The 19330-nt window shown below is 36.2% G+C and overlaps 1 protein-coding gene across 3 annotated transcripts in view; it reads right to left on the bottom strand.

The window, feature by feature from the left end:
• Window positions 1-927: 927 nt before the first annotated feature.
• Window positions 928-19330, bottom strand: part of LOC106880266 (run domain Beclin-1-interacting and cysteine-rich domain-containing protein) — a 43394-nt gene continuing 24991 nt past the window's right edge. For 2 of the 3 annotated variants that reach the window (XM_014930135.3, XM_014930133.3), the window contains exons 8-22: window positions 18986-19159; window positions 18133-18175; window positions 17246-17296; window positions 16742-16816; window positions 15900-15936; window positions 15053-15200; window positions 14550-14615; window positions 13867-13940; window positions 12158-12222; window positions 11164-11467; window positions 10486-10564; window positions 9886-9960; window positions 9127-9220; window positions 6503-6575; window positions 928-1492 (exon numbers count right to left, since the gene is read on the bottom strand). In XM_014930135.3, the coding sequence (XP_014785621.1) occupies window positions 1438-1492; window positions 6503-6575; window positions 9127-9220; window positions 9886-9960; window positions 10486-10564; window positions 11164-11467; window positions 12158-12222; window positions 13867-13940; window positions 14550-14615; window positions 15053-15200; window positions 15900-15936; window positions 16742-16816; window positions 17246-17296; window positions 18133-18175; window positions 18986-19159 (1413 nt within the window). In that variant the 3' untranslated portion in view covers window positions 928-1437. Of the gene's footprint in view, window positions 1493-5181; window positions 5242-6502; window positions 6576-9126; window positions 9221-9885; window positions 9961-10485; window positions 10565-11163; window positions 11468-12157; window positions 12223-13866; window positions 13941-14549; window positions 14616-15052; window positions 15201-15899; window positions 15937-16741; window positions 16817-17245; window positions 17297-18132; window positions 18176-18985; window positions 19160-19330 lie in introns of all 3 variants that reach the window. The other variant, XM_089366498.1, reaches the window with a different exon arrangement.

The raw sequence follows: 19330 nt of genomic DNA, 5'->3' as shown, positions 1-19330 counted from the left end.
TTGATCCAAAAGACTACCATCAGTCCTTCATTTTATTGAAGAGAATTTTTTTTTTTATTTAGCAACAAAGTTTGAGTGAAGAATACTCTTGTGTAAGGCACTGAGTAATTGGACCATGAAATTTTCAAAGGTCAAAGGTCATGGAATGATTTCTCTAATGTTAATAGTGCATGGATTTATCATTATTATTATTATTAATAATTCAGTTAGAAAACTGTTGAACTACACAGATTGACCCTAAACCTAATTATTTCTATGAAAGCAATATTTAGATAATTCTTTAAATGAGGCTTGGGTTAATTCTTCGCACAAATCCATACATCGTCCAATCTCCTCCAGGGTTACATACATTTCTTTATTGCTCATACCAGAGTTACATTGAAATCAATATTCCATACTACAATCAAGTTTCCAGATTGATCCAATTTCACAATTATATATAAAAAAAAAGTTTTAGTTTTAAATACCAAAGAATAAGACAATAATTTAGTGGTCACCCTGCCATATTATTTAGAGGTCACCTTGCTATATAAATCTAGAGGTCACTCTGCCATTTTGTTTGGAGGACCAAACTTCTATAATTCAAGAATAATTCTCAACTGAAATTTAATTTCTGATTAAAACAACAAAAGATAAAACATTTCAAAGTGATACCATTTTCACAAAGGCAAAAAAAAAGGTATCATTTTTCTTTAGAGAAATAAATTGGAAATTCTAAGAGTTTTACTCCAGATTCTTAGTTGGTTCCTTGTTTGGAATTTTATAAGAAAGCTTCAACAACCTTTCACTGCAAGATCTCATCAAAATATACATTCCAGGGTAACATGCGATACCATCCTTCTTGCAGTTATTGATCACATGCACACACACACTTCTTCCTTTCTATATACACACACACATATATATATATCAAACGAAGACATTATATACATCAACAACACATTAAATATATTTAGCTGCACATGCTTATAAAGCATAATTCTTAAAACATATTTTACTGATTGTATTTATGATGACAATGATGATGATGATGATGATGGTGGTGGTGGGGATTGTACACACAGAATCACATGGAAGTAAACTTGTCAATGCAACAACAAAGACAAACAATAATAATTATAATAGTAATAATAATAATAATAAAAATAGTTTCCAGTATAAATATAATCCTTTAGCATGTACAAAGCTTTGACCAGAAAAGCTGTTTCTATTTGGTGATAATGTTGTTAAGCTGGTACCAAATGTGGAAGCTGGAGGAATACATTGCTGGCCTCAGAACACAGGGCATCTCTTGCATTACAGAACGACGAGATATTGTGCAGTTAATGCAGCAGCTTCTGCTTGTTTTAACTGCAGCAGGATTGATGCAGGTGACACAAACAAGACACGGTCATTCCAATAATAACTGACAACCAAACTTGAAGATGGCTACTTCAGTCAGCCGTTTTCTTCTTCTTCTATATCGGTTGATCGCTGTTGTTGCACTTTCCTTCTGAAATAAAAAACACATTCACCATGTTACCAAACTGAATCAAACAAACAATTTCTTCAACTTATCTCTGCAATTCTTATTTCAAATATTTTTGTCTCATTTTAACAGAAAATTTGACATTTATTTCTCCAAGAAACACTGACAAAGATAGTCTTTAAAATTAGAATGTTAACTATTGCTTTAGGTGTAATTAGGCCGAAAAATTAGCATGTTATTTAATATTGCTAAAATTAAGTTCATACAAAGTCATGTTTCCTTCCTTACAATTCCCAGATTCTATGATTCTTCATACCAACCCACTCCTGGTCACATGTTACTACAATCCCACTCCGCTTTAACACCCATTGCTATTACCTCAACCAAACTCTCATTAACATCAATAATAAAGACTAAACTTCAGTGATTAGACTTTCCATCAGTTTTATGGAAGAACTTTCCAGTCAACTTCTATCCCAAAACTCATCCCAAATGTTTTATCAAACTTCCCTAAATCACTGACTTTAAAAATTTTGAACATCAATCTCTATTGATACTTTTTTCAGCCAGTTGTGGAAGCAGGGAGGCACACACACACATACACACATTTTGACCATTCTGGCCTGGATTGGACAAAACCCGTTGAGGCAGTATTCTACAGAGATGATTGGCACCTGTGCCAGTGGAACGTTAAAAGCATCATTCAAGCATGATGTTATAGTCATAGTGGAGGGAGCACAACTCCCATTTTAGCAAGCTATTATGTAACTAACCTGCATACCAACATACAACATACATTAGGCCTTACAGTGATTAGATCCAGGATGGAAAAACAGAGGTATAAGTAAATAAATGCTTTAAAACATAGTTCATCATCAAAACTCTACAATTATATTGGAATAAAACACCTTTAACTTTAATGGAAGGACAGAGACAGATTAAAGGAACAGCAATGGATTCAAGAGAGGCACCGTCATATGCAAATCTAGTAATGGGATACCTAGAAGAGAAGCTATTTTGGAAAACAGAAATACCATTCAACCAAACATTTAAAGAATATGTCATTGAGAAATGAGAGCATTTTTCAATGACTTATTTTTTGGAATAAACCAAAAATAAATTACATGTGTTTCATAATGTCTTAAACACCCTTCGTCCGTCCAGTAAATTTACAATGGTAACTAGTGAAAAAGAACTACCATTCTTGGACATCATTGTAAAATTATGAGTTACCAGGATCAAAACAGACATTCTATAAACAGATACACACTAATATAACAGAGACATCACACCTATCTCACAGCAAATGAAATATGCCATACAGCATAGCAAGATGCATGTAGTAAATCCAGAACTATGGCATATACAACTGAAAAAACTGAAAGGCTTTCTATAACTATAAAAACATTGCCTGAAATTAATAGATAATGGAATTTTAAAAAAGTCAAAGAGCTAGGCCTTTCTCAACTCAGGATAAAAATAGAATCCAGTTTGAATCAAACATATTTATTTCGACAAAAGCACTCACCACCCCAATTCTTTTCCAGAGCAAGAAAACATAGGACTTAGCAAACATCAATCAAAAAGAAATACCTCACACGGGGAAACTTCTGTTCTGTAAAATCTTGGAGAGAGATGTAGAATATGAAGCAAGAAAAACAGAAACAGAAACTGACTCCGAGGTAAAATTAAAAAACAGGCCATAATTCAAGAGAAACACAGGCATGAACAGATACACACACAATGCTTCAATAGTTCTTCCAAATATGGACATGAATGAAGTAATAGAAAAACTGTCCCAAACACTCGATAGGATTTAATTTCACTTGTAATAATTCTGAGTTCAATTCTTACCCAGATCGGTTCTACATTTATTCCCTTCAACAAGTATCAGTAATATATAACAGATGATGGAGACACACTGTCCTAAAATAAGTAACTTGGTGTATATGCAAGAAATTAATAGTTCCAGTGATTGACTAACAATATATATATGTAAAAACTTTAAAATTAATTAGGTTTCTACGAAATTTAAGTTTTCATGAAATTAATTAGGTTTTTATAAAGCTTATTTAAACCAGCAAAGACAGGCAGTTAGGAAATCAGGTAAGGGTTAGTGAGAAAAATGAAGTTTAGAAGAATCTAAAAGACTAGAAGATGGCATGACCGTTTAGTTAATATTTATATAATGTTTAGTTATGGGTTAACAAGTCTTGAATTCATGCTGAAGCAGTTTATTAAAATGGAAAACAAACTCAAGCCAGTAAAGGTTCTTCTTGCAGAATTTTGTTTAATTTTAAGTTGAAATTGAAGAGAAAAAAAGAAACATGCATGAACTATTGTCAGTTTGGAAATTACGAAGAAGATAATGATGCTAAGATTGTCAAAGGAATTGTTAAATGTAAGATTATGAAGGCAGCTGTAGAAGGTGGATATTTGACAGCCAATTAAAGAACAAACAGTTTCTGGACAGTGACAAAATATCATGCTTCCAATCTACAAAGAGAGTTATATCTTCAAATATATTGAACACTGATCAATAGTTTAGGTTTTAGATATTGAGTCTCATCTTTAGGAAATTTTCCTAATCAATATTTTATTATATAGATTATTTAGTGTGATGGGATGCAGCTCGTAATGTCTTTTAGCAGGGTAAGGTTGACAGTCTGGTGCACAGCTGCAATAGGTGAAGGACAATGCAGTCATATCTGCAGTAGGTTGATGTCTTTTGATTAAATCTGGTTGGTGCAAAAGATGGAGTTGTGTAGGTGCATCATACAACTCAGCTCGCTTGATGAAAGAAGACCCAAATGTTCCAGGAATGGAGTGATGCCACATTCTGATCAAAAAAAGCTACCAGATCTTTTTTTCAACACCACAAATTTCTCTGATATGGTGACCACATGTTGAAAGACATAAAATTTATGGCAGGACACCCTTTAATGAGGGCTGGGGGTTCATAGCTTGAACAGAGATCAACCAAGGTCCAATCTATATTGATATACAAGCCAGGGCCAATAACGCAACATGCTCAATGATAAGATGAGAATTTGGGCACCCAGTCTCAACAGACAACCTAAGATGAACATTTTCATAGCAACATATCAGGACAACCCTCCTTGGATCTATAGCCATGTTCCTTGATGGCTGCCACACTCAGATGCTCCCGATGGCTTTCAAAGAAGGACCAATCAGCCATTTCTTCCCAGTGGACCAACAAAACAGAAAAAGGGCTGCAGTTTGCTGCAAGGTACCATCCGAATCCTTTATAGATGTGTGCATGCCTTGCGGCTGAGTTATCCTCTGGAAACCAACCCACGGTAGATGATTGAAAGTAAGGACTTTGATGAAGGAGAATGATTCCACATCTGCAGATAAAATTTAGATGATGGATGATGAAAGAATGTGCTGCAGCCCTCATCATGCCCAATGCAAGTTGTCAATACAAAACATAAAAAAAAAAAAAACTCAACCTGAAAGGGTTTTTTTTTATATTTCCAGACAAAGTATTTAGTAGATTGTTCTAGACGATATTTTAAAAATATAATTAGAACAACAACAACAATACAGGTGTATCGAGGCAGAAAGAAGGGACAGCAATGCCTAATTTAAACTATTGATCTTTTGTAGTTGTTGATCACACCAGAAATGGTAGACAGGTTTGATTGAAAGGGATTAAAATTGATGAAGTTTCACTACAAGGAATACTTTACCAGTAGCGAGATAATGTCACTTCCACAAATAGGCATCAGTCACCTTCGTTTTTAACTTCTCTGAAGACAAGTTGAAAATTATTTCATACCAATGATTTCAGAAAATGGTTTCATTTAACACACAAATGTTTACAGAGAACTTTCTAACAATCTCTGCCTTAACAGCTTTTAAAATTGATTTTTAAAAAATTTTTAAGCTTATCCAAAATAAATATATACTCCAACATCATGTAAGTTCTGTTCATAGGCTGTCACTGTTCATTATATACACACATTCACTGACTATACATTAAAGCTTGTTGCTGCGTTTATCATTTACAGGCGTTCAGATTGCATACTAAAGGTTGTTGTGGCATTTATATTATACATACATTTACTGATTACTTACTAAAGGCCATTAACTGACAACATATTAAAAGCCATTGCTACATTCATTTTATATATACATTCACTGGCTATACATGAACAGTTTAACTAGAAGTACACACACACATATATATATAAAGATGTAATTAACTGAAAAATAAAACTTGGATGTGTTAAATCTGTTCTCCTGATATATATATATATATATATATATATATATATATAGTGCCACCTGACTGGGTCTCGGGTCGGTGGCACATAAAAAGCACCCACTATACTTTCAGAGTGGTTGGTGTTAGGAAGGGCATCCAGCAGTAGAAACCTTGCCAGATCAGACTGGAGCCTGGTGCAGCCTCCTGGCTTGCCAGTCCTCAGTCAAACCGTCCAACCCATGCCAGCATGGAAAGCGGACGTTAAATGATGATAATATATATACATATATTATATATATTTACAAATTGTTGCTATTATGTTAAACTGTTGTAAATTTGGCTAAATGCATTTTTTTCAATATTTATTTTTGCTTGCAATAGCCGGGTCTTTTGGTCAAACTATCGTATCTCCAGCTGCTTCAGATGCCAAGATATCAAAATTTGTCAAAGGTTTGGCTATGGAATGGTGAAGCTGTTTTCTCGTTTTCTGAAAAAGCACCGTTTTGGACTTATGACATTTTTGTATAATAGCAACAATATATATGTATATCTGAGTGTAATCATATTTAAGGTACTGATGTCACGTCTTTAAGGGTTGGGTTAACTGATCCCCAGAACTTGAATAATACTTATTTTGCCAACACCAAAAGGACAAAAGATAAATTGACCCTGTTTTAATTTAAACACAGAGCATAAAGGCGTAAATATTCCAAACACTTCTAAAACTTTAAACTCATCATTATTGTCACCTTCTTCCATCCAAAATTTATCATTTTCCCAAAATTCAGTGAAAAAGAACTCACCTGACAGCAATACGAGCACATTTCGGACATTTATTGGGTATGAAACAACTAATGTGGTAACAAGCTTTACAATCTAAAGAGAAGGAATACAAAACACAAATAAAAATATGTACATAAAAAACAAACAAACAATAAAGCAAGAAAAACAAAATTATTAATGCAATTCTACATTATCATCATCATTGTTTTACATCAACTTTCCATGTTGGCATGAGTCAGGTGGATTACTGTGGTCAAAACCAACACATAATTAGGGGTACTTCTCACTTAAAAGGGGTCAGAACTGTATAAATAGAATCATGCTAATATTACCAATTCTACAATGGTTTCAGGCTCAGTTCTACTCCGTGACTCCTTAAACTTTATAACCCAGGGTTAACCAATGTGTTGTCAGTGGAATTGATACACAGAAAATGTATGTGTCAGTGGCAAATTGACCCAGTGTCAGACAAAAGCATATTTCCAAAAACAATTGACATTAAAACAACAAAAACTGTCAGCTATGAAGTATAGAAGTATTTGACCACCACCACCACCAATAATAATAATAATAATAATAAATGGTTTTAAATTTTGGATCAAGGCCAGCAATTTCTACTGGTGCTTATTTTATCAACCCTGCAAGGATAAAAGGCAAAATTGATCTCAGCGGAATTTGAACTCAGAACATAAAGACAGACAAAATGTTGCTAAACATTTTGCCCCGCATTTTAATGATTCCACCAGCTCTCCACTTTAACAACAACAATAATAGTAGTAGTAATAATAATAATAATAAATATAATAACAATAATCCTTTCTACTGGAGGCACAAGGCCTCAAATTTGGAGTTGGGGGGGGGGACTAGTCAATTACATTGACCTCAGTGTTTCACTGGTACTTAATTTATCAACCCCCGAAAAGATGAGGGCAAAGTCAGCCTCGGCAGAATTTGAACTCGGAACATAACGGCAGACGAAATACCGCTAAGCATTTCGCCCAGCATGCTAATGATTCTGCCAGCTGACTGCCTTAACAGCAACAATATTAGTAGTAGTAGTAATAATAATAATAATCACAACAGTAATATTTCCCTCAAAAAATCTGATCCTGGTAACATAGGGGGAACCTTGTCCTCTTTTTCTGCTGGTAGACGGAATCAACGTTCCTTTAACAACCCTGTCACTGTTGCAATCTATTTTCCCATTAAATTTATTCATAATTAACTACTAAACGAAACGAAGTTAATAAACCAAATATTAATTGATCAATAGCAGATACTCCATTATATTATTCCCAGGTCAATAAGGAGAAGGGGGCGGGAGAATTCGGTTTGTTAGCATTGTAAGGTGCAACTTTACAATCATAAATAATTTAATTTAGAGTTGAATTATGTTAATTAAAAATTAACTTAATTTAATTGGTAATTAACTTATCATTGTTTTAATTCTCCGAAAATACCTTAAAATTGCTTTTTGATAAGAACAGTAATTCTTTGCTGAGGAGGTCTAATAACATAACACTGAAACATGCTTGGGTTGTCTCCCATACTTGCCAGTTAAAATAATATTAGTCGTTATGTCCAATTAGATTTTTGATATCAACTTTATTAAATATGTTACCACTAACTAAACTGTTGTCTTTCATACAGATGGTGTCACTGAGTAATCTGTTATGACTCTCAAAGATTGACTTAAATTTGGGGACTCAACTGGCAAAGGGACATAGTTTCCTGTAGGTTACCAAAAAAAAAGAAGAACAAAGTCAAAATTTGTCAACTAATTTAGGGATAACCCAAAAATATGATTATTTAACCCACAAATCAAAAGCCCCAAATGTTGAAAGGCAGAAAATGGGAACCCGTGTGTGTGTTTCTATATGTCTGTATGCAGATAAGATGTTAGAGAGGCAGAGGACAGGAAAAAGAAGAGAGTTGAACCAACCTGATTGATGAGGCTTTCGTTTAAAAATAAAGAAATTATAATTAATGTAAAGAATCATTTAATTCAAACAAGGAGAGAAATTGCTTAATTAATGGAGAGGGATTTATTTAGGGCAACAGCTGATGAGTTTTACTAAAACTGGTTCAAAAAAGGGCAGCATCTTTATATGGTAACAGAATGAGGTTTGATGAGGGGACAGTAAAGATCCTTGTATGGAGTTTAATTAAATGTGAACAACTTCATTGAGACAATTCCAACAAACCTATGAATCAAAACCATTCTGACTTTGACCATCTCACCTTTTCAGTCAGTCAATCACAACCTATATTATCCAATATCTTCTCTATAGCAATACGTTACGATTAAAGAGAGATCTGGCTGCTATTTCTAGCAGGTCAAGCCCCAATGAAGAGTTTCTCATTGGTTCAATTTTAAAGATGTCTTCGGTTGGTGAAACAAACAAGCAAAAAGAATCTCCATCAACCGAACAGGTTTTAAAGTGGGTCGGACGACAACTGAGAAACTCCAGCAGATCACATCCAGTTATTCAATGGTGTCACTGGTGTACTTTAGCAGTCCACTATTACAGTCACATGACTTCGAGAAACAGAAGCGTTGCAATCACATGATATCAGTAACCATAGCAACAGAACACAATTCCCAACCTGATGCAGAATCCATTCATGAAAAGCGGGTACTTACGAGGACAATTGATGACTTTATTTAACTGGAACGGGAAGATAATGTCATGATCATTGTTGCACAGTTCACAGATGAACCCAAAGCAATGGCAATGCTGTTAATTAGAAATTGAAAATTACATTCTAATTAGAAATAAAAAAACGACTGTACCACTGAGAGACAAAAGTCACAGAGGATGTGCTCAATCAAGCATTATATGACCCCAAACTCGTCACTAACACATCATTAGTAATCAGTTTCCCGGAACCTTTTGCCATTCGGATTGCTATGTCAAATGTAATACTTATTCAGTCACTTTGTTTTCAATCAACCATGCATTATCTTGTAGTTTCAAGACTTCGATTGTGTGATTACATATTTTTGGCACGACATTATAGGGTAGGTGCGAGAGACAGGATCTGGCTGGTTTGAATGCAAAGCAGAATATTTAGGCCAGTTTAAATGCTAAAGGGTTAAACAACACTGCATTGAGACCCCAACCTTACTATAAACTGGAGCAGTCAACATCATTAAAACACAGCGTAAGAAGTTTGCTTCTCAACCACATGGTTCTGGGGTTCAGTCCCATTGCGTGGTACCTTGGGCACATGTCCTCTACTATAGCCTCAGGCTGACCAAAGCCTTGTGAGGGGATTTGGTAAACAGAAAATGACTTTTCATGTGTGTGTGTGTGTGTGTGTGTGTGTATAAGATTGTTCTCTATTAAGATTAATCAGACTCAATTCAACATCAATGATAGGCTTTCAGGAAATAACTTACCTCACACTCTTTAACATGGTTGATGCCATTTGTCACAAATTTCTTCAGCATTGCTAATAACTCACCATTTTTCACCTGAAACCAAACAGAGTAACCAGTGGTATGAGGGCTTAGAGTTCAAACAGTGATAGCAGCAGATTTACAGAAACCTTCATGGTTATCAAGGGACAGTTGTCTAATCGATGGCACTATAAACCCTCGACGAACCCCTTGCAGCACTTTACGCATTTGTGTTTGATCCAATGACAAAGATGTGTTTAAGACAACAACACTCACATACCAAATCAATATCAATAACAAGGAAATAATTTCATTCTCAAACACAGGACAATGCTCATAATGCAGCACGAACAGGAGAAACTAGCCACATTTTGCAGAGAAATGTGTTGGCGGCCAGCCATGACATTCAAACTTTGTTCACTTTCATTGTAATTTGAATTTAACATCAATGATGTTTAGGCACAAGCGTGGCTGTGTGGTAAGAAGCTTGCTTCCCAAACACATGGTTTTGGGTTCAGTTTCTAAAATGGTCAATTTAATATGTTTAGTGTTTTCGCTCGCATAAAGAATTGGTTAAAGTAGAAGGAATGGTATTCTTACCAAAAGCAAGTCAGCAATGGAATATGTATGAACTTCTCGAAATAAATGACCAGACAAATTCTCTATTGCTGGGTAAATACTGAAAAATAGAAATATAATTTTATTATGTCATGCAGATGTAGCTAACGAGTTTTATTAATTATCACCCTAATTAAACCCTTTGCTGTGTTGATGATGGAAAGGAGAAAGATAAATGAAGTTTTGTTTGTTTTATTTCATGTCTTTATTGTTTCTTTTTTTTATTTTTTCATAATTTTATTGTCATGTAAATATGTTAATGACTTACAAACACAACCCTAATTAAACCTTAAGACAATATAATTAACTTTAGCTTCAGGAAGCAATGATGTCATGTTCTGTTAATTAAATCAGATTTAGAGGTGGAACAGTCAAAAATCAAAAGGTTTGTAAATCTTTAAATTGTTCAAACTCAGCAGTATCCATCAATGGGTCATTTGTACTATTGATTTTAAGCAAGAGGTAGATGAGTTGTGATGTTCATGCTGTTCCAGATCAATTAACTATATAATTTCAGTGAAATATCCACAATAGGGAAATAAAACCAAGCAATATATTTAACTCCCTGACCTTTTATTGCCATGATTGTATGGTGCTTACCGATATTTCCTTTCTGACTAAATTCCAGATGAATTCAGAGACTAAAGAGATAACACTCACCTTATACTTGCATGTCGGCAGATTTTCATGAGTGTCGCTAGATGTATCAATTGTTGGCGATATTGTTTAATATTATCTAGAACCTTCACTCTGCGATATAAGGCTGGGTTTATGTCTTCAATATTGAAAAAGGGTTCATGGAAAATTTTGGTTAAAAGATCAGAAGAATATTTGGAGACATAGTACTTAGTGAAATCCCATTTCTGTAGAATCCTGGCTGGAATATAAGCAGTGGCATTGGTATGACAACATTGGCAGAAATACTTGCCCAGATATTCACAATAACGAAACCGCTTCATGTAGGCTGGAATGACACAAGTGACATTAATGAGTGACTGATGTTAATATAATGGAATATCTGAGATTGTATCAGTGAAGATAGGAATGCATTGACAATGAAGCAAGATTAGATATTCTAATTAGGAGAATTTAGTCCAAATATTTGATGTGTAAATATTTGTGTTGCTAAATACATCCTGGTGTACCAATGAATCAGATCAAGAGTTGTTCTTTCCTAAAGATGCGTTTGTAAATATTGGATGGATGTAGCAAAAATAAGAAGTCTATAAAAGACATTTTGGAGAATATTTTCTGGCCATTTCTTTGTTCACAAATTTTGAAAATATCTTTTATTCATAAAATCTTCAACTTGTCTGTTTTCTTCATTTGCTATTGTTACATTATATTGGCAATACCTGTAATATATTTATTTCTTTATTGCCAAGTTGTATCGGCCCCTTTGCCCTACCCTTGGATAACATCAGTAGCGTGGAGAGGAGAGGCTGGTCTGCATGGGTGACCGATGGTCTTCCATAAACAACCTTGCCCAGACTTGTGTCTGGGAGGGTAACTTTCTAGGTGCAATCCCAAGGTCATTCATGACCAAAGGGAGTCTTTACCCATTACCCTTTAAGTTGACCATGGACTGAATAATGTTACCAGCCGTCAGGTGGCAGCACAGTAGAAGAGAGAAGAATTTTAGTGAAAGTCTTACCAGGTTCCACACGAGTTCCACAGCCTGCACATCGATAGTTCTGTTTGGGAATGACCACATTTCTTCTGTAATATGACAAGTATACATTGGCATTAGAAAGACAAAGACTTTTGGCAGGTTAAATAAAAGAATATGTGAGCATGTATGTATGTATCATCATCATCGTTTAACGTCCGCTTTCCATGCTAGCATGGGTTGGACGATTTGACTGAGGACTGGTGAAACCGGATGGCAACACCAGGCTCCAGTCTGATTTGGCAGAGTTTCTACAGCTGGATGCCCTTCCTAACGCCAACCACTCAGAGAGTGTAGTGGGTGCTTTTACGTGTCACCCGCACGAAAACGGCCACGCTCGAAATGGTGTCTTTTATGTGCCACCCGCACAAGCCAGTCCAGGGGCACTGGCAACGATCTCGCTCGAAAATCCTACAGGAGCCAGTCAGGCGGTACTGGCAACGGCCACGCTCAAAATGGTGCATCTCATGTGCCACCCGCACAAGAACCAGTCCAGGGGCACTGGCAACGATCTTACTTGGCTTGCCGGGTCTTCTCACGCACAGCCCATTTCCAAAGGTCTCGGTCCGTAGTCATCGCCTCGGTGAGGCCCAATGTACGAAGGTCTTGCCTCACCACCTCAGCCCAGGTCTTCCTGGGCCTACCTCTTCCACGGGTTCCCTCAACTGTTAGGGTGTGGCACTTTTTCACGCAGCTATCCTCCTCCATTCTCACCACATGTCCATACCAGCGCAATCGTCTCTCTTGCACGCCACAACTGATGCTTCTAATGTTCAGCTTTTCTCTCAAGATACTTACACTCTGACGGGTATTCACATTGACATTACACATCCAACGGAGCATACTGGCTTCATTCCTTGCGAGCTTACGTATGTCCTCAGCAGTTACAGCCCATGTTTCACTGCCATGTAGCATGGTTGTTCGTACGCATGCGTCATACAGTCTGCCTTTTACTCTGAGTGAGAGTCCCTTTGTCGCCAGCAGGGGTAAGAGCTCTCTAAACTTTGCCCAGGCTATTCTTATTCTAGCAGCTACACTTTCAGCGCACCCACCCCCACTACTAACTTGGTCGCCCAGATAGCGGAAGCTATCGACTACCTCTAGTTTTCACCCTGGAATGAGATAGAAGTTGTTTCCTGTTTGTTTGCAGTCTTTATTGCACCTGAACATCTGCCACAAACAAAAACTAACTTACTAGTTAACCTGCCTTTGATGTTGCTGCACCTCTTATGTGTCCATAGCTTGCACCGGGTACATCTTATAGAGTTACTACCTACTCCTTTTCTACATACTGAGCAGGGCCATCTACCTGAAGGGGTTTGTGTTTTATCTACCTTCCTACTTATTAGGATTTTGGTTTTAGCTAGGTTGACTCTAAGGCCCTTCATGTATGTGCATGTATATACATACATACACCCACCGCCATCATCATGTGTCCATCTCCCATGCATGCATGGGTAGGGCAGTTCACAGGAGCTGGTCAGGTGGAAAAACTACCCTATGCTACTCTGTATGTCTTTGGAAGTACAAACAGCAGAAAGTGTACTCAACAGAAGAAGTAGAGTTCATTTATTAGAAGCTGAGAAATCACTGCTTCTCCTCACAGTTTGTTGCTTTGTGTAATCCATCAGAAGATAAAAGCAAAGATTACAAAGAAAATATGTTGTGGAATAAGTGACAAAAGAATTACTTACTTTGTTACAGTGTGGATGCTAAAAATAATCTGGAAACGTGGTGGCGCCCATTCTAAATTGCCTCGTAACCTTGTCTGAAATAGAAACCAAATTAGAAGAGTGATTAATATACAGTTATTTCCTACACGTAAACAGCATTAATGACTTATTTTAATCATAATCAGAGGTTTGACAGCTTTGATATGGACCGTCTTTCAAGGCCAACTTCCATAGATTTAACTAAATTTCTTCTTCCCAAGAATAAATCTAAATTCACTGTGAATATTCTGAACCACAAGGCCATCATGTTGTATCTGACTCTTTGATTTTGCTGCAACAGTGGTTTCAAATTTTGGCACAGGGCCAGCAATTTTGGGGGAGGGGGTAAGTCCATTACATCGACCCCAGTGCTTAACTGGTACTTATTTCAACAACCCCAAAGGGATGAAAGGCAAAGATGACCTTGGTGGAATTTGAACTCACAACATAAAAACAGACAAAATGCCGCTAAGCATTAAGCCCAGTGTGTTGACAATTCTGCCAGTTTGCAGGAGTTTTAAAAATGGTAAATCTATTCCAGTATTTTTTATTTGCTGATCTAGTGTGTTTGTGCTGGTCAGTGAGACCAATATCCTGTAGCGAGTTCCAGTGAATTGCTCTGGGTTTTGAGTAGGATTAGGGTCAGGGTTAAACACTGAACTTACCCTGTTGCGTAGATCTGTGTATTCATCATCTGGAGAGACAGGATAGGAATTTGGTAATGGAAGTAACTGCAAGAGAAGAGAATAAGGTTGATTCCAAAGAACAAGAAAGGACATAAAATGTATTGGAAGAAGAAAGTTGAAATTTAAATTTAAATATTCATTAAATGCATAAATCTTTCAAAGTTTGCCTATTTTCAGATATCCAGCAATGGCTTAGCCTAATGGATTTTAGAGAGGGAGACCCTCAATATAGACATGCTGTAGTAGCTTTTGCATACGCATGGGAGGATTTCAGTTAAACACATTAAATAATGAAGCATTTGACTACCCAAGAATGCTCCTGCTGTTTACAATCATAAGCTGTACCTTACCATTGTACCTATTAACAATCAAACAGATTGGTCTACAGAGTGTTAAGAACCTGGTGCAGTGTTGCAAATGCACATCTTTAAACCATTATCTTCTGGGTCTGAAATTTGTAGAAAATATTTTAAACAACTTACAGCTTGTGGAGCGTCTTTTTCTGAGACCATCCACTGCAAATCAGATGCTTTAGGAAGTTGCTTCTCAGAGAACTTCTTAAGTAGAGAGATGGCCACAGACTCTGCAGATACTTGTGGACTATTACTACTGTCCATTGTTGAACTAAAGCTAGAAAAAAGAAGAACAACAATAATATTCAAGTAAAAAATTGAAATGGATAAAAAGAAAGGTAATTTCTTGGAAATTTATAATATATGTATAGAAAAAAAAAAAGTTATCAAGAAATTCTGATGCTAAAGTTGGATTATTTCTTTGTTGCAGATTTTATATCTATTTTCACATGGAAGAATGGGTAGAATAGTTATGTAAATTTACACATCAACAAATGAATTGCAGGTGCAAGTTTAACAGTTTTCTTCTTACTATTGCTGCTGCTGACCAGTCCAGTATGAAAGAGTAGCACTAATATACTATATCGGATAAGACACCTTTTCCAAAAAAAAAAAAACACAACGCCAACCACTCCGAGAGTGTAGTGGGTGCTTTTACGTGCTACCTGCACGGGAGCCAGTCCAGCGGCACTGGCATCGACCGTGCTTGAATGTTGTTTTTCACGCGCCACCAGCACATGTGCCAGTAAGGTGACGCCGGCAACAATCACGCTCCGATGGTGCTTCTAACGTTCTACTGGCACGAGTGCTGATCAGGCAGTACTGTCATCGGCCATGTCAGCGATTTTGATTTCACTTGCCTCAACAGGTCTTCACAATCAAAGTTTATTGTCCAATGAATATAATGTATATGGAAATAAATTGTGTGTGTGTGTGTGATAGAATCAAAGAGAAAATCAAAAGTGAATTATCTCACCTAGATTTTTCTGTGTGTCTTTGGAACAAATCAGCATCTGAAACATGGGAATAATTTATTAATTACAGTAATCAGTGAGGAATTATATCGAGGCTAACGAGGAATGAAAGAATAATTGGTTATTTAATTCAAATCCACTACTACTACGTACAAATCTTATGACAACACATTCTAAAACCACTACATACTACAACACAAACATTGCTACTGCTACTAAATATTACCACTCAGACAGTAGTGCAGGCTACCATGATCATACTATCACCAAGTACACTAGACCAGTGTTACTCAAAGTGGTAGTCCACGGACCAGTGCCGGTCCAGGAGCCATCAGCTGCCAGTACGCAGCGAGTTTCCAGAAAAGAAAGAAACGTTATAAATGCCTATAAAATGCTTATGTAATATTGTATTATTTGTTTATAAAATAAATATGAGATAAAAAATAATTATCAGCTTTTATTATATTCATTATAGATATTGTTTCTGGTATAAATTAATATTACTAAGAAATATTACTGGTCCCTGGCACATTGAGAAAAAAAAAACTACTGGTATGCCACATCAGATAGTTTGAGAAGCACTTCACTAGACTATTACCACACCACTATCAAGTACACTGTCATACTACTACCCAAACCTTCAACATTACATCCCATTATAAAAAAAATACAGGATCTAAAATAAATAAATAATTGAATTATTTTGATATTGGTTAACTATTAAAGATGGTAGTGATGAGTGGTGGTGAGAGATGGTGATGAGTGACTAAATGAGTAACAGCGACAAAGTGATGGTGGGTAATGATTGAACAATGATTTAAAAGTGAAGTAGAGTTGTTGTTACCTGAATACAACGAGGCCATTGATAAAGACAAACCACTGTTTTTTAACAGAGAACAGTTATCAGATCTGTCGGTAACTGAAAAGAAACAATAAACAGTGAAATACAGTTGGTAAATCACAACATTTCGAGATGGACTATAAACAAGTTTAAATTATTAAGAGCAGAACCATCAACAAAAAAACTACATCAGGACATGTAAAATATTGGACACGGAATAGGAAATATGGAAAGACCTGAAAGTTACCAAAACTATGTAATAACAGGAGAATAACAAAGGAAATGTTTAGAAAGTGATGGAAAAGTGATTGGAAGAGATGAAAAAGTTAGGATGGAACGGTAAATTTTGGGAGTGATTGAACAAACAATATAAAAAAATAGTGAAAGTGCATGAAAAAAGTTGTCAACAGGAATGGTGTTATTTTAACCATTTTAAACCAAATTCGCCCGAGAGTTTCCAAGATGATAATTGGTTTTCCTCTTAATTGAAATAGAAAGATAACTTACACGAAAGTTCTATTTCTTGATCATCAATGCCATCACTGGAATCTGAACTATCTGAAAAGAAAAAAGAATCAAACAACAAACTTTTATTGATAATTCTAATTTTGACACAAGGCCAGCAATTGAAGAGATGAGTTAAGTCAATTACTTTGATCCCAGTATTTGACTGGTACTTTATTTTATAGACCCCCACCGCCTACCCCCAAGACAAAATTAACCTTGATGAGATTTGAACCCAGAACATAAGAGTCAGAAGAAATGCCACGAAGCATTTTGTCTGCCGCACTAATGATTCTGCTTGCTCACTGCCTTGCCATTTTTATTGATGTTGCTAATAATCCTTTCTACAATAGGCACAAGGCTTGAAATATAGGAGAAAGGGATGAGTCAATTACATCGACCCAGTGTTTCACTGGTACTTAATTCATCGACCCTGAAAGGATGAAAGGCAAAGCTGACCTCGGTGGAAATTGAACTCAGAACATAGTGACAGGTAAAATGCTAAGCAGTTTGTCCAGCATGCTAACGATTCTGCCAGCTCACTGCCTTAATAATAATAATAATAATAATAATAATAATAATAATAATAATAAACCTTTCTACAACAGGCACAAGGCCTGAAATTTTGGGGAGGGGGCTAGTTGATTACACTAACCCCAGTACATAACTGGTACTTACTTCATTGATCCCCAAAAGGATGAAAGACAAAGTCAACCTTAGCAGGATTTGAACTCAGAACATAAAGAGGATAAAAAGATGCTGCTAAGCATTTTGTCCAACATGTTAATAATTCTGCCAGCTCGTTGCCTTAATGATGACGACGACGACGACGACGATGACCAAAATGTTAAAAAAAAAACAAAACAAATAATGTATAAAAGAAAACTTACTGTCCGTTCGTCCATCACTGAATGCTGGCCTCTCCCGGGCTTTCTGTGAATAAATCAATATTTGGATAATGACAGGAAATCAAAGAAGAATTTACTTTCTAAATGTTCTGCTTGCAGCTGTTTCTCTGGATGGGTTTAATGGAGCAACAAATTTAAATATTTACATAGAGATGGGCACAGCTGGATTACTTTGCTAATGTAAACCATTACAGATGAGATGGAAATGATCCTTGTATAAATAAACAGAGACCACGGCAAATAGTTCACATAATTAAAGACACAAACAGTATTACTGGTGCTAAGCTATAGCAAGACCTACAGACTATTTCTGGACAGGAGGTAAAAAAACAAAGTTACCGGTATGTTGTGCCACACTACTAAGTTCAAATCAGTGCAGATATAGCCAACAGTTTCACATGTTCCTTTATACAATAAATATAGCTTAAACTGGATCTACATTTTTGTTTCAGTGCGGTGTTTGCAATAATAATGGAGAGAATCTCTGGAGAAGGAGAACAAGAAGATCTCATGTCTTAATGAAAGACAAGTGTCTGTTCAAACTGGAAAATATATGCACACACACACACACACACACACACACACACACACACACACACACACACACACACACACACACACACACACACACAAATAGCTCAGTAAAAGAAAGAGAGAGAGAGAAAGCTGAATGAAGCAGTTGGTAGGGCTTTAAACTTCACAGAACAAAACAAATGTGAGATAAGAAGCTGGTGTGTAGACTTCTTCCCCACCACCTCACCACCACCACCATCCCCACACACGTTACCACAGTAAAACAAATAAAAAACTGAAGACCACTGCCGCCACCACTTACCTCTCTCATTCTTTCATGGCGCCGTATTCGAATTCTCTGCTTGAGGTGTTGTATTTCTTCATCGGAATCACCTTCCTCGTTATCCGAGATACGCCGTGGAGATATCACATGCTTCCATTTCATTTGTTCAATGGCAGAAATCAAGATTTCAGAAATGCTAAAATGAGCATTTTCCTGCAAAACAAGACGATGACCTTTCACAACAGAACTGTAAGGAATTCAATAATAATAATAATAATAATAATAATAATAATAATAATCCTTTCTACTATAGGCACAAGGCCTGAAATTTTAGGGGGAGGGGGCTAGTTGATTCCATTAGTAACCGGTACTAATTTTTTTGAC

The sequence above is a fragment of the Octopus bimaculoides genome, chromosome 19 (assembly GCF_046866305.1).
Source record: "Octopus bimaculoides isolate indiv1 chromosome 19, ASM4686630v1, whole genome shotgun sequence".
Lineage (NCBI taxonomy): Eukaryota > Metazoa > Mollusca > Cephalopoda > Octopoda > Octopodidae > Octopus > Octopus bimaculoides.
This window is presented reverse-complemented; position numbering and strand designations above follow the sequence as displayed.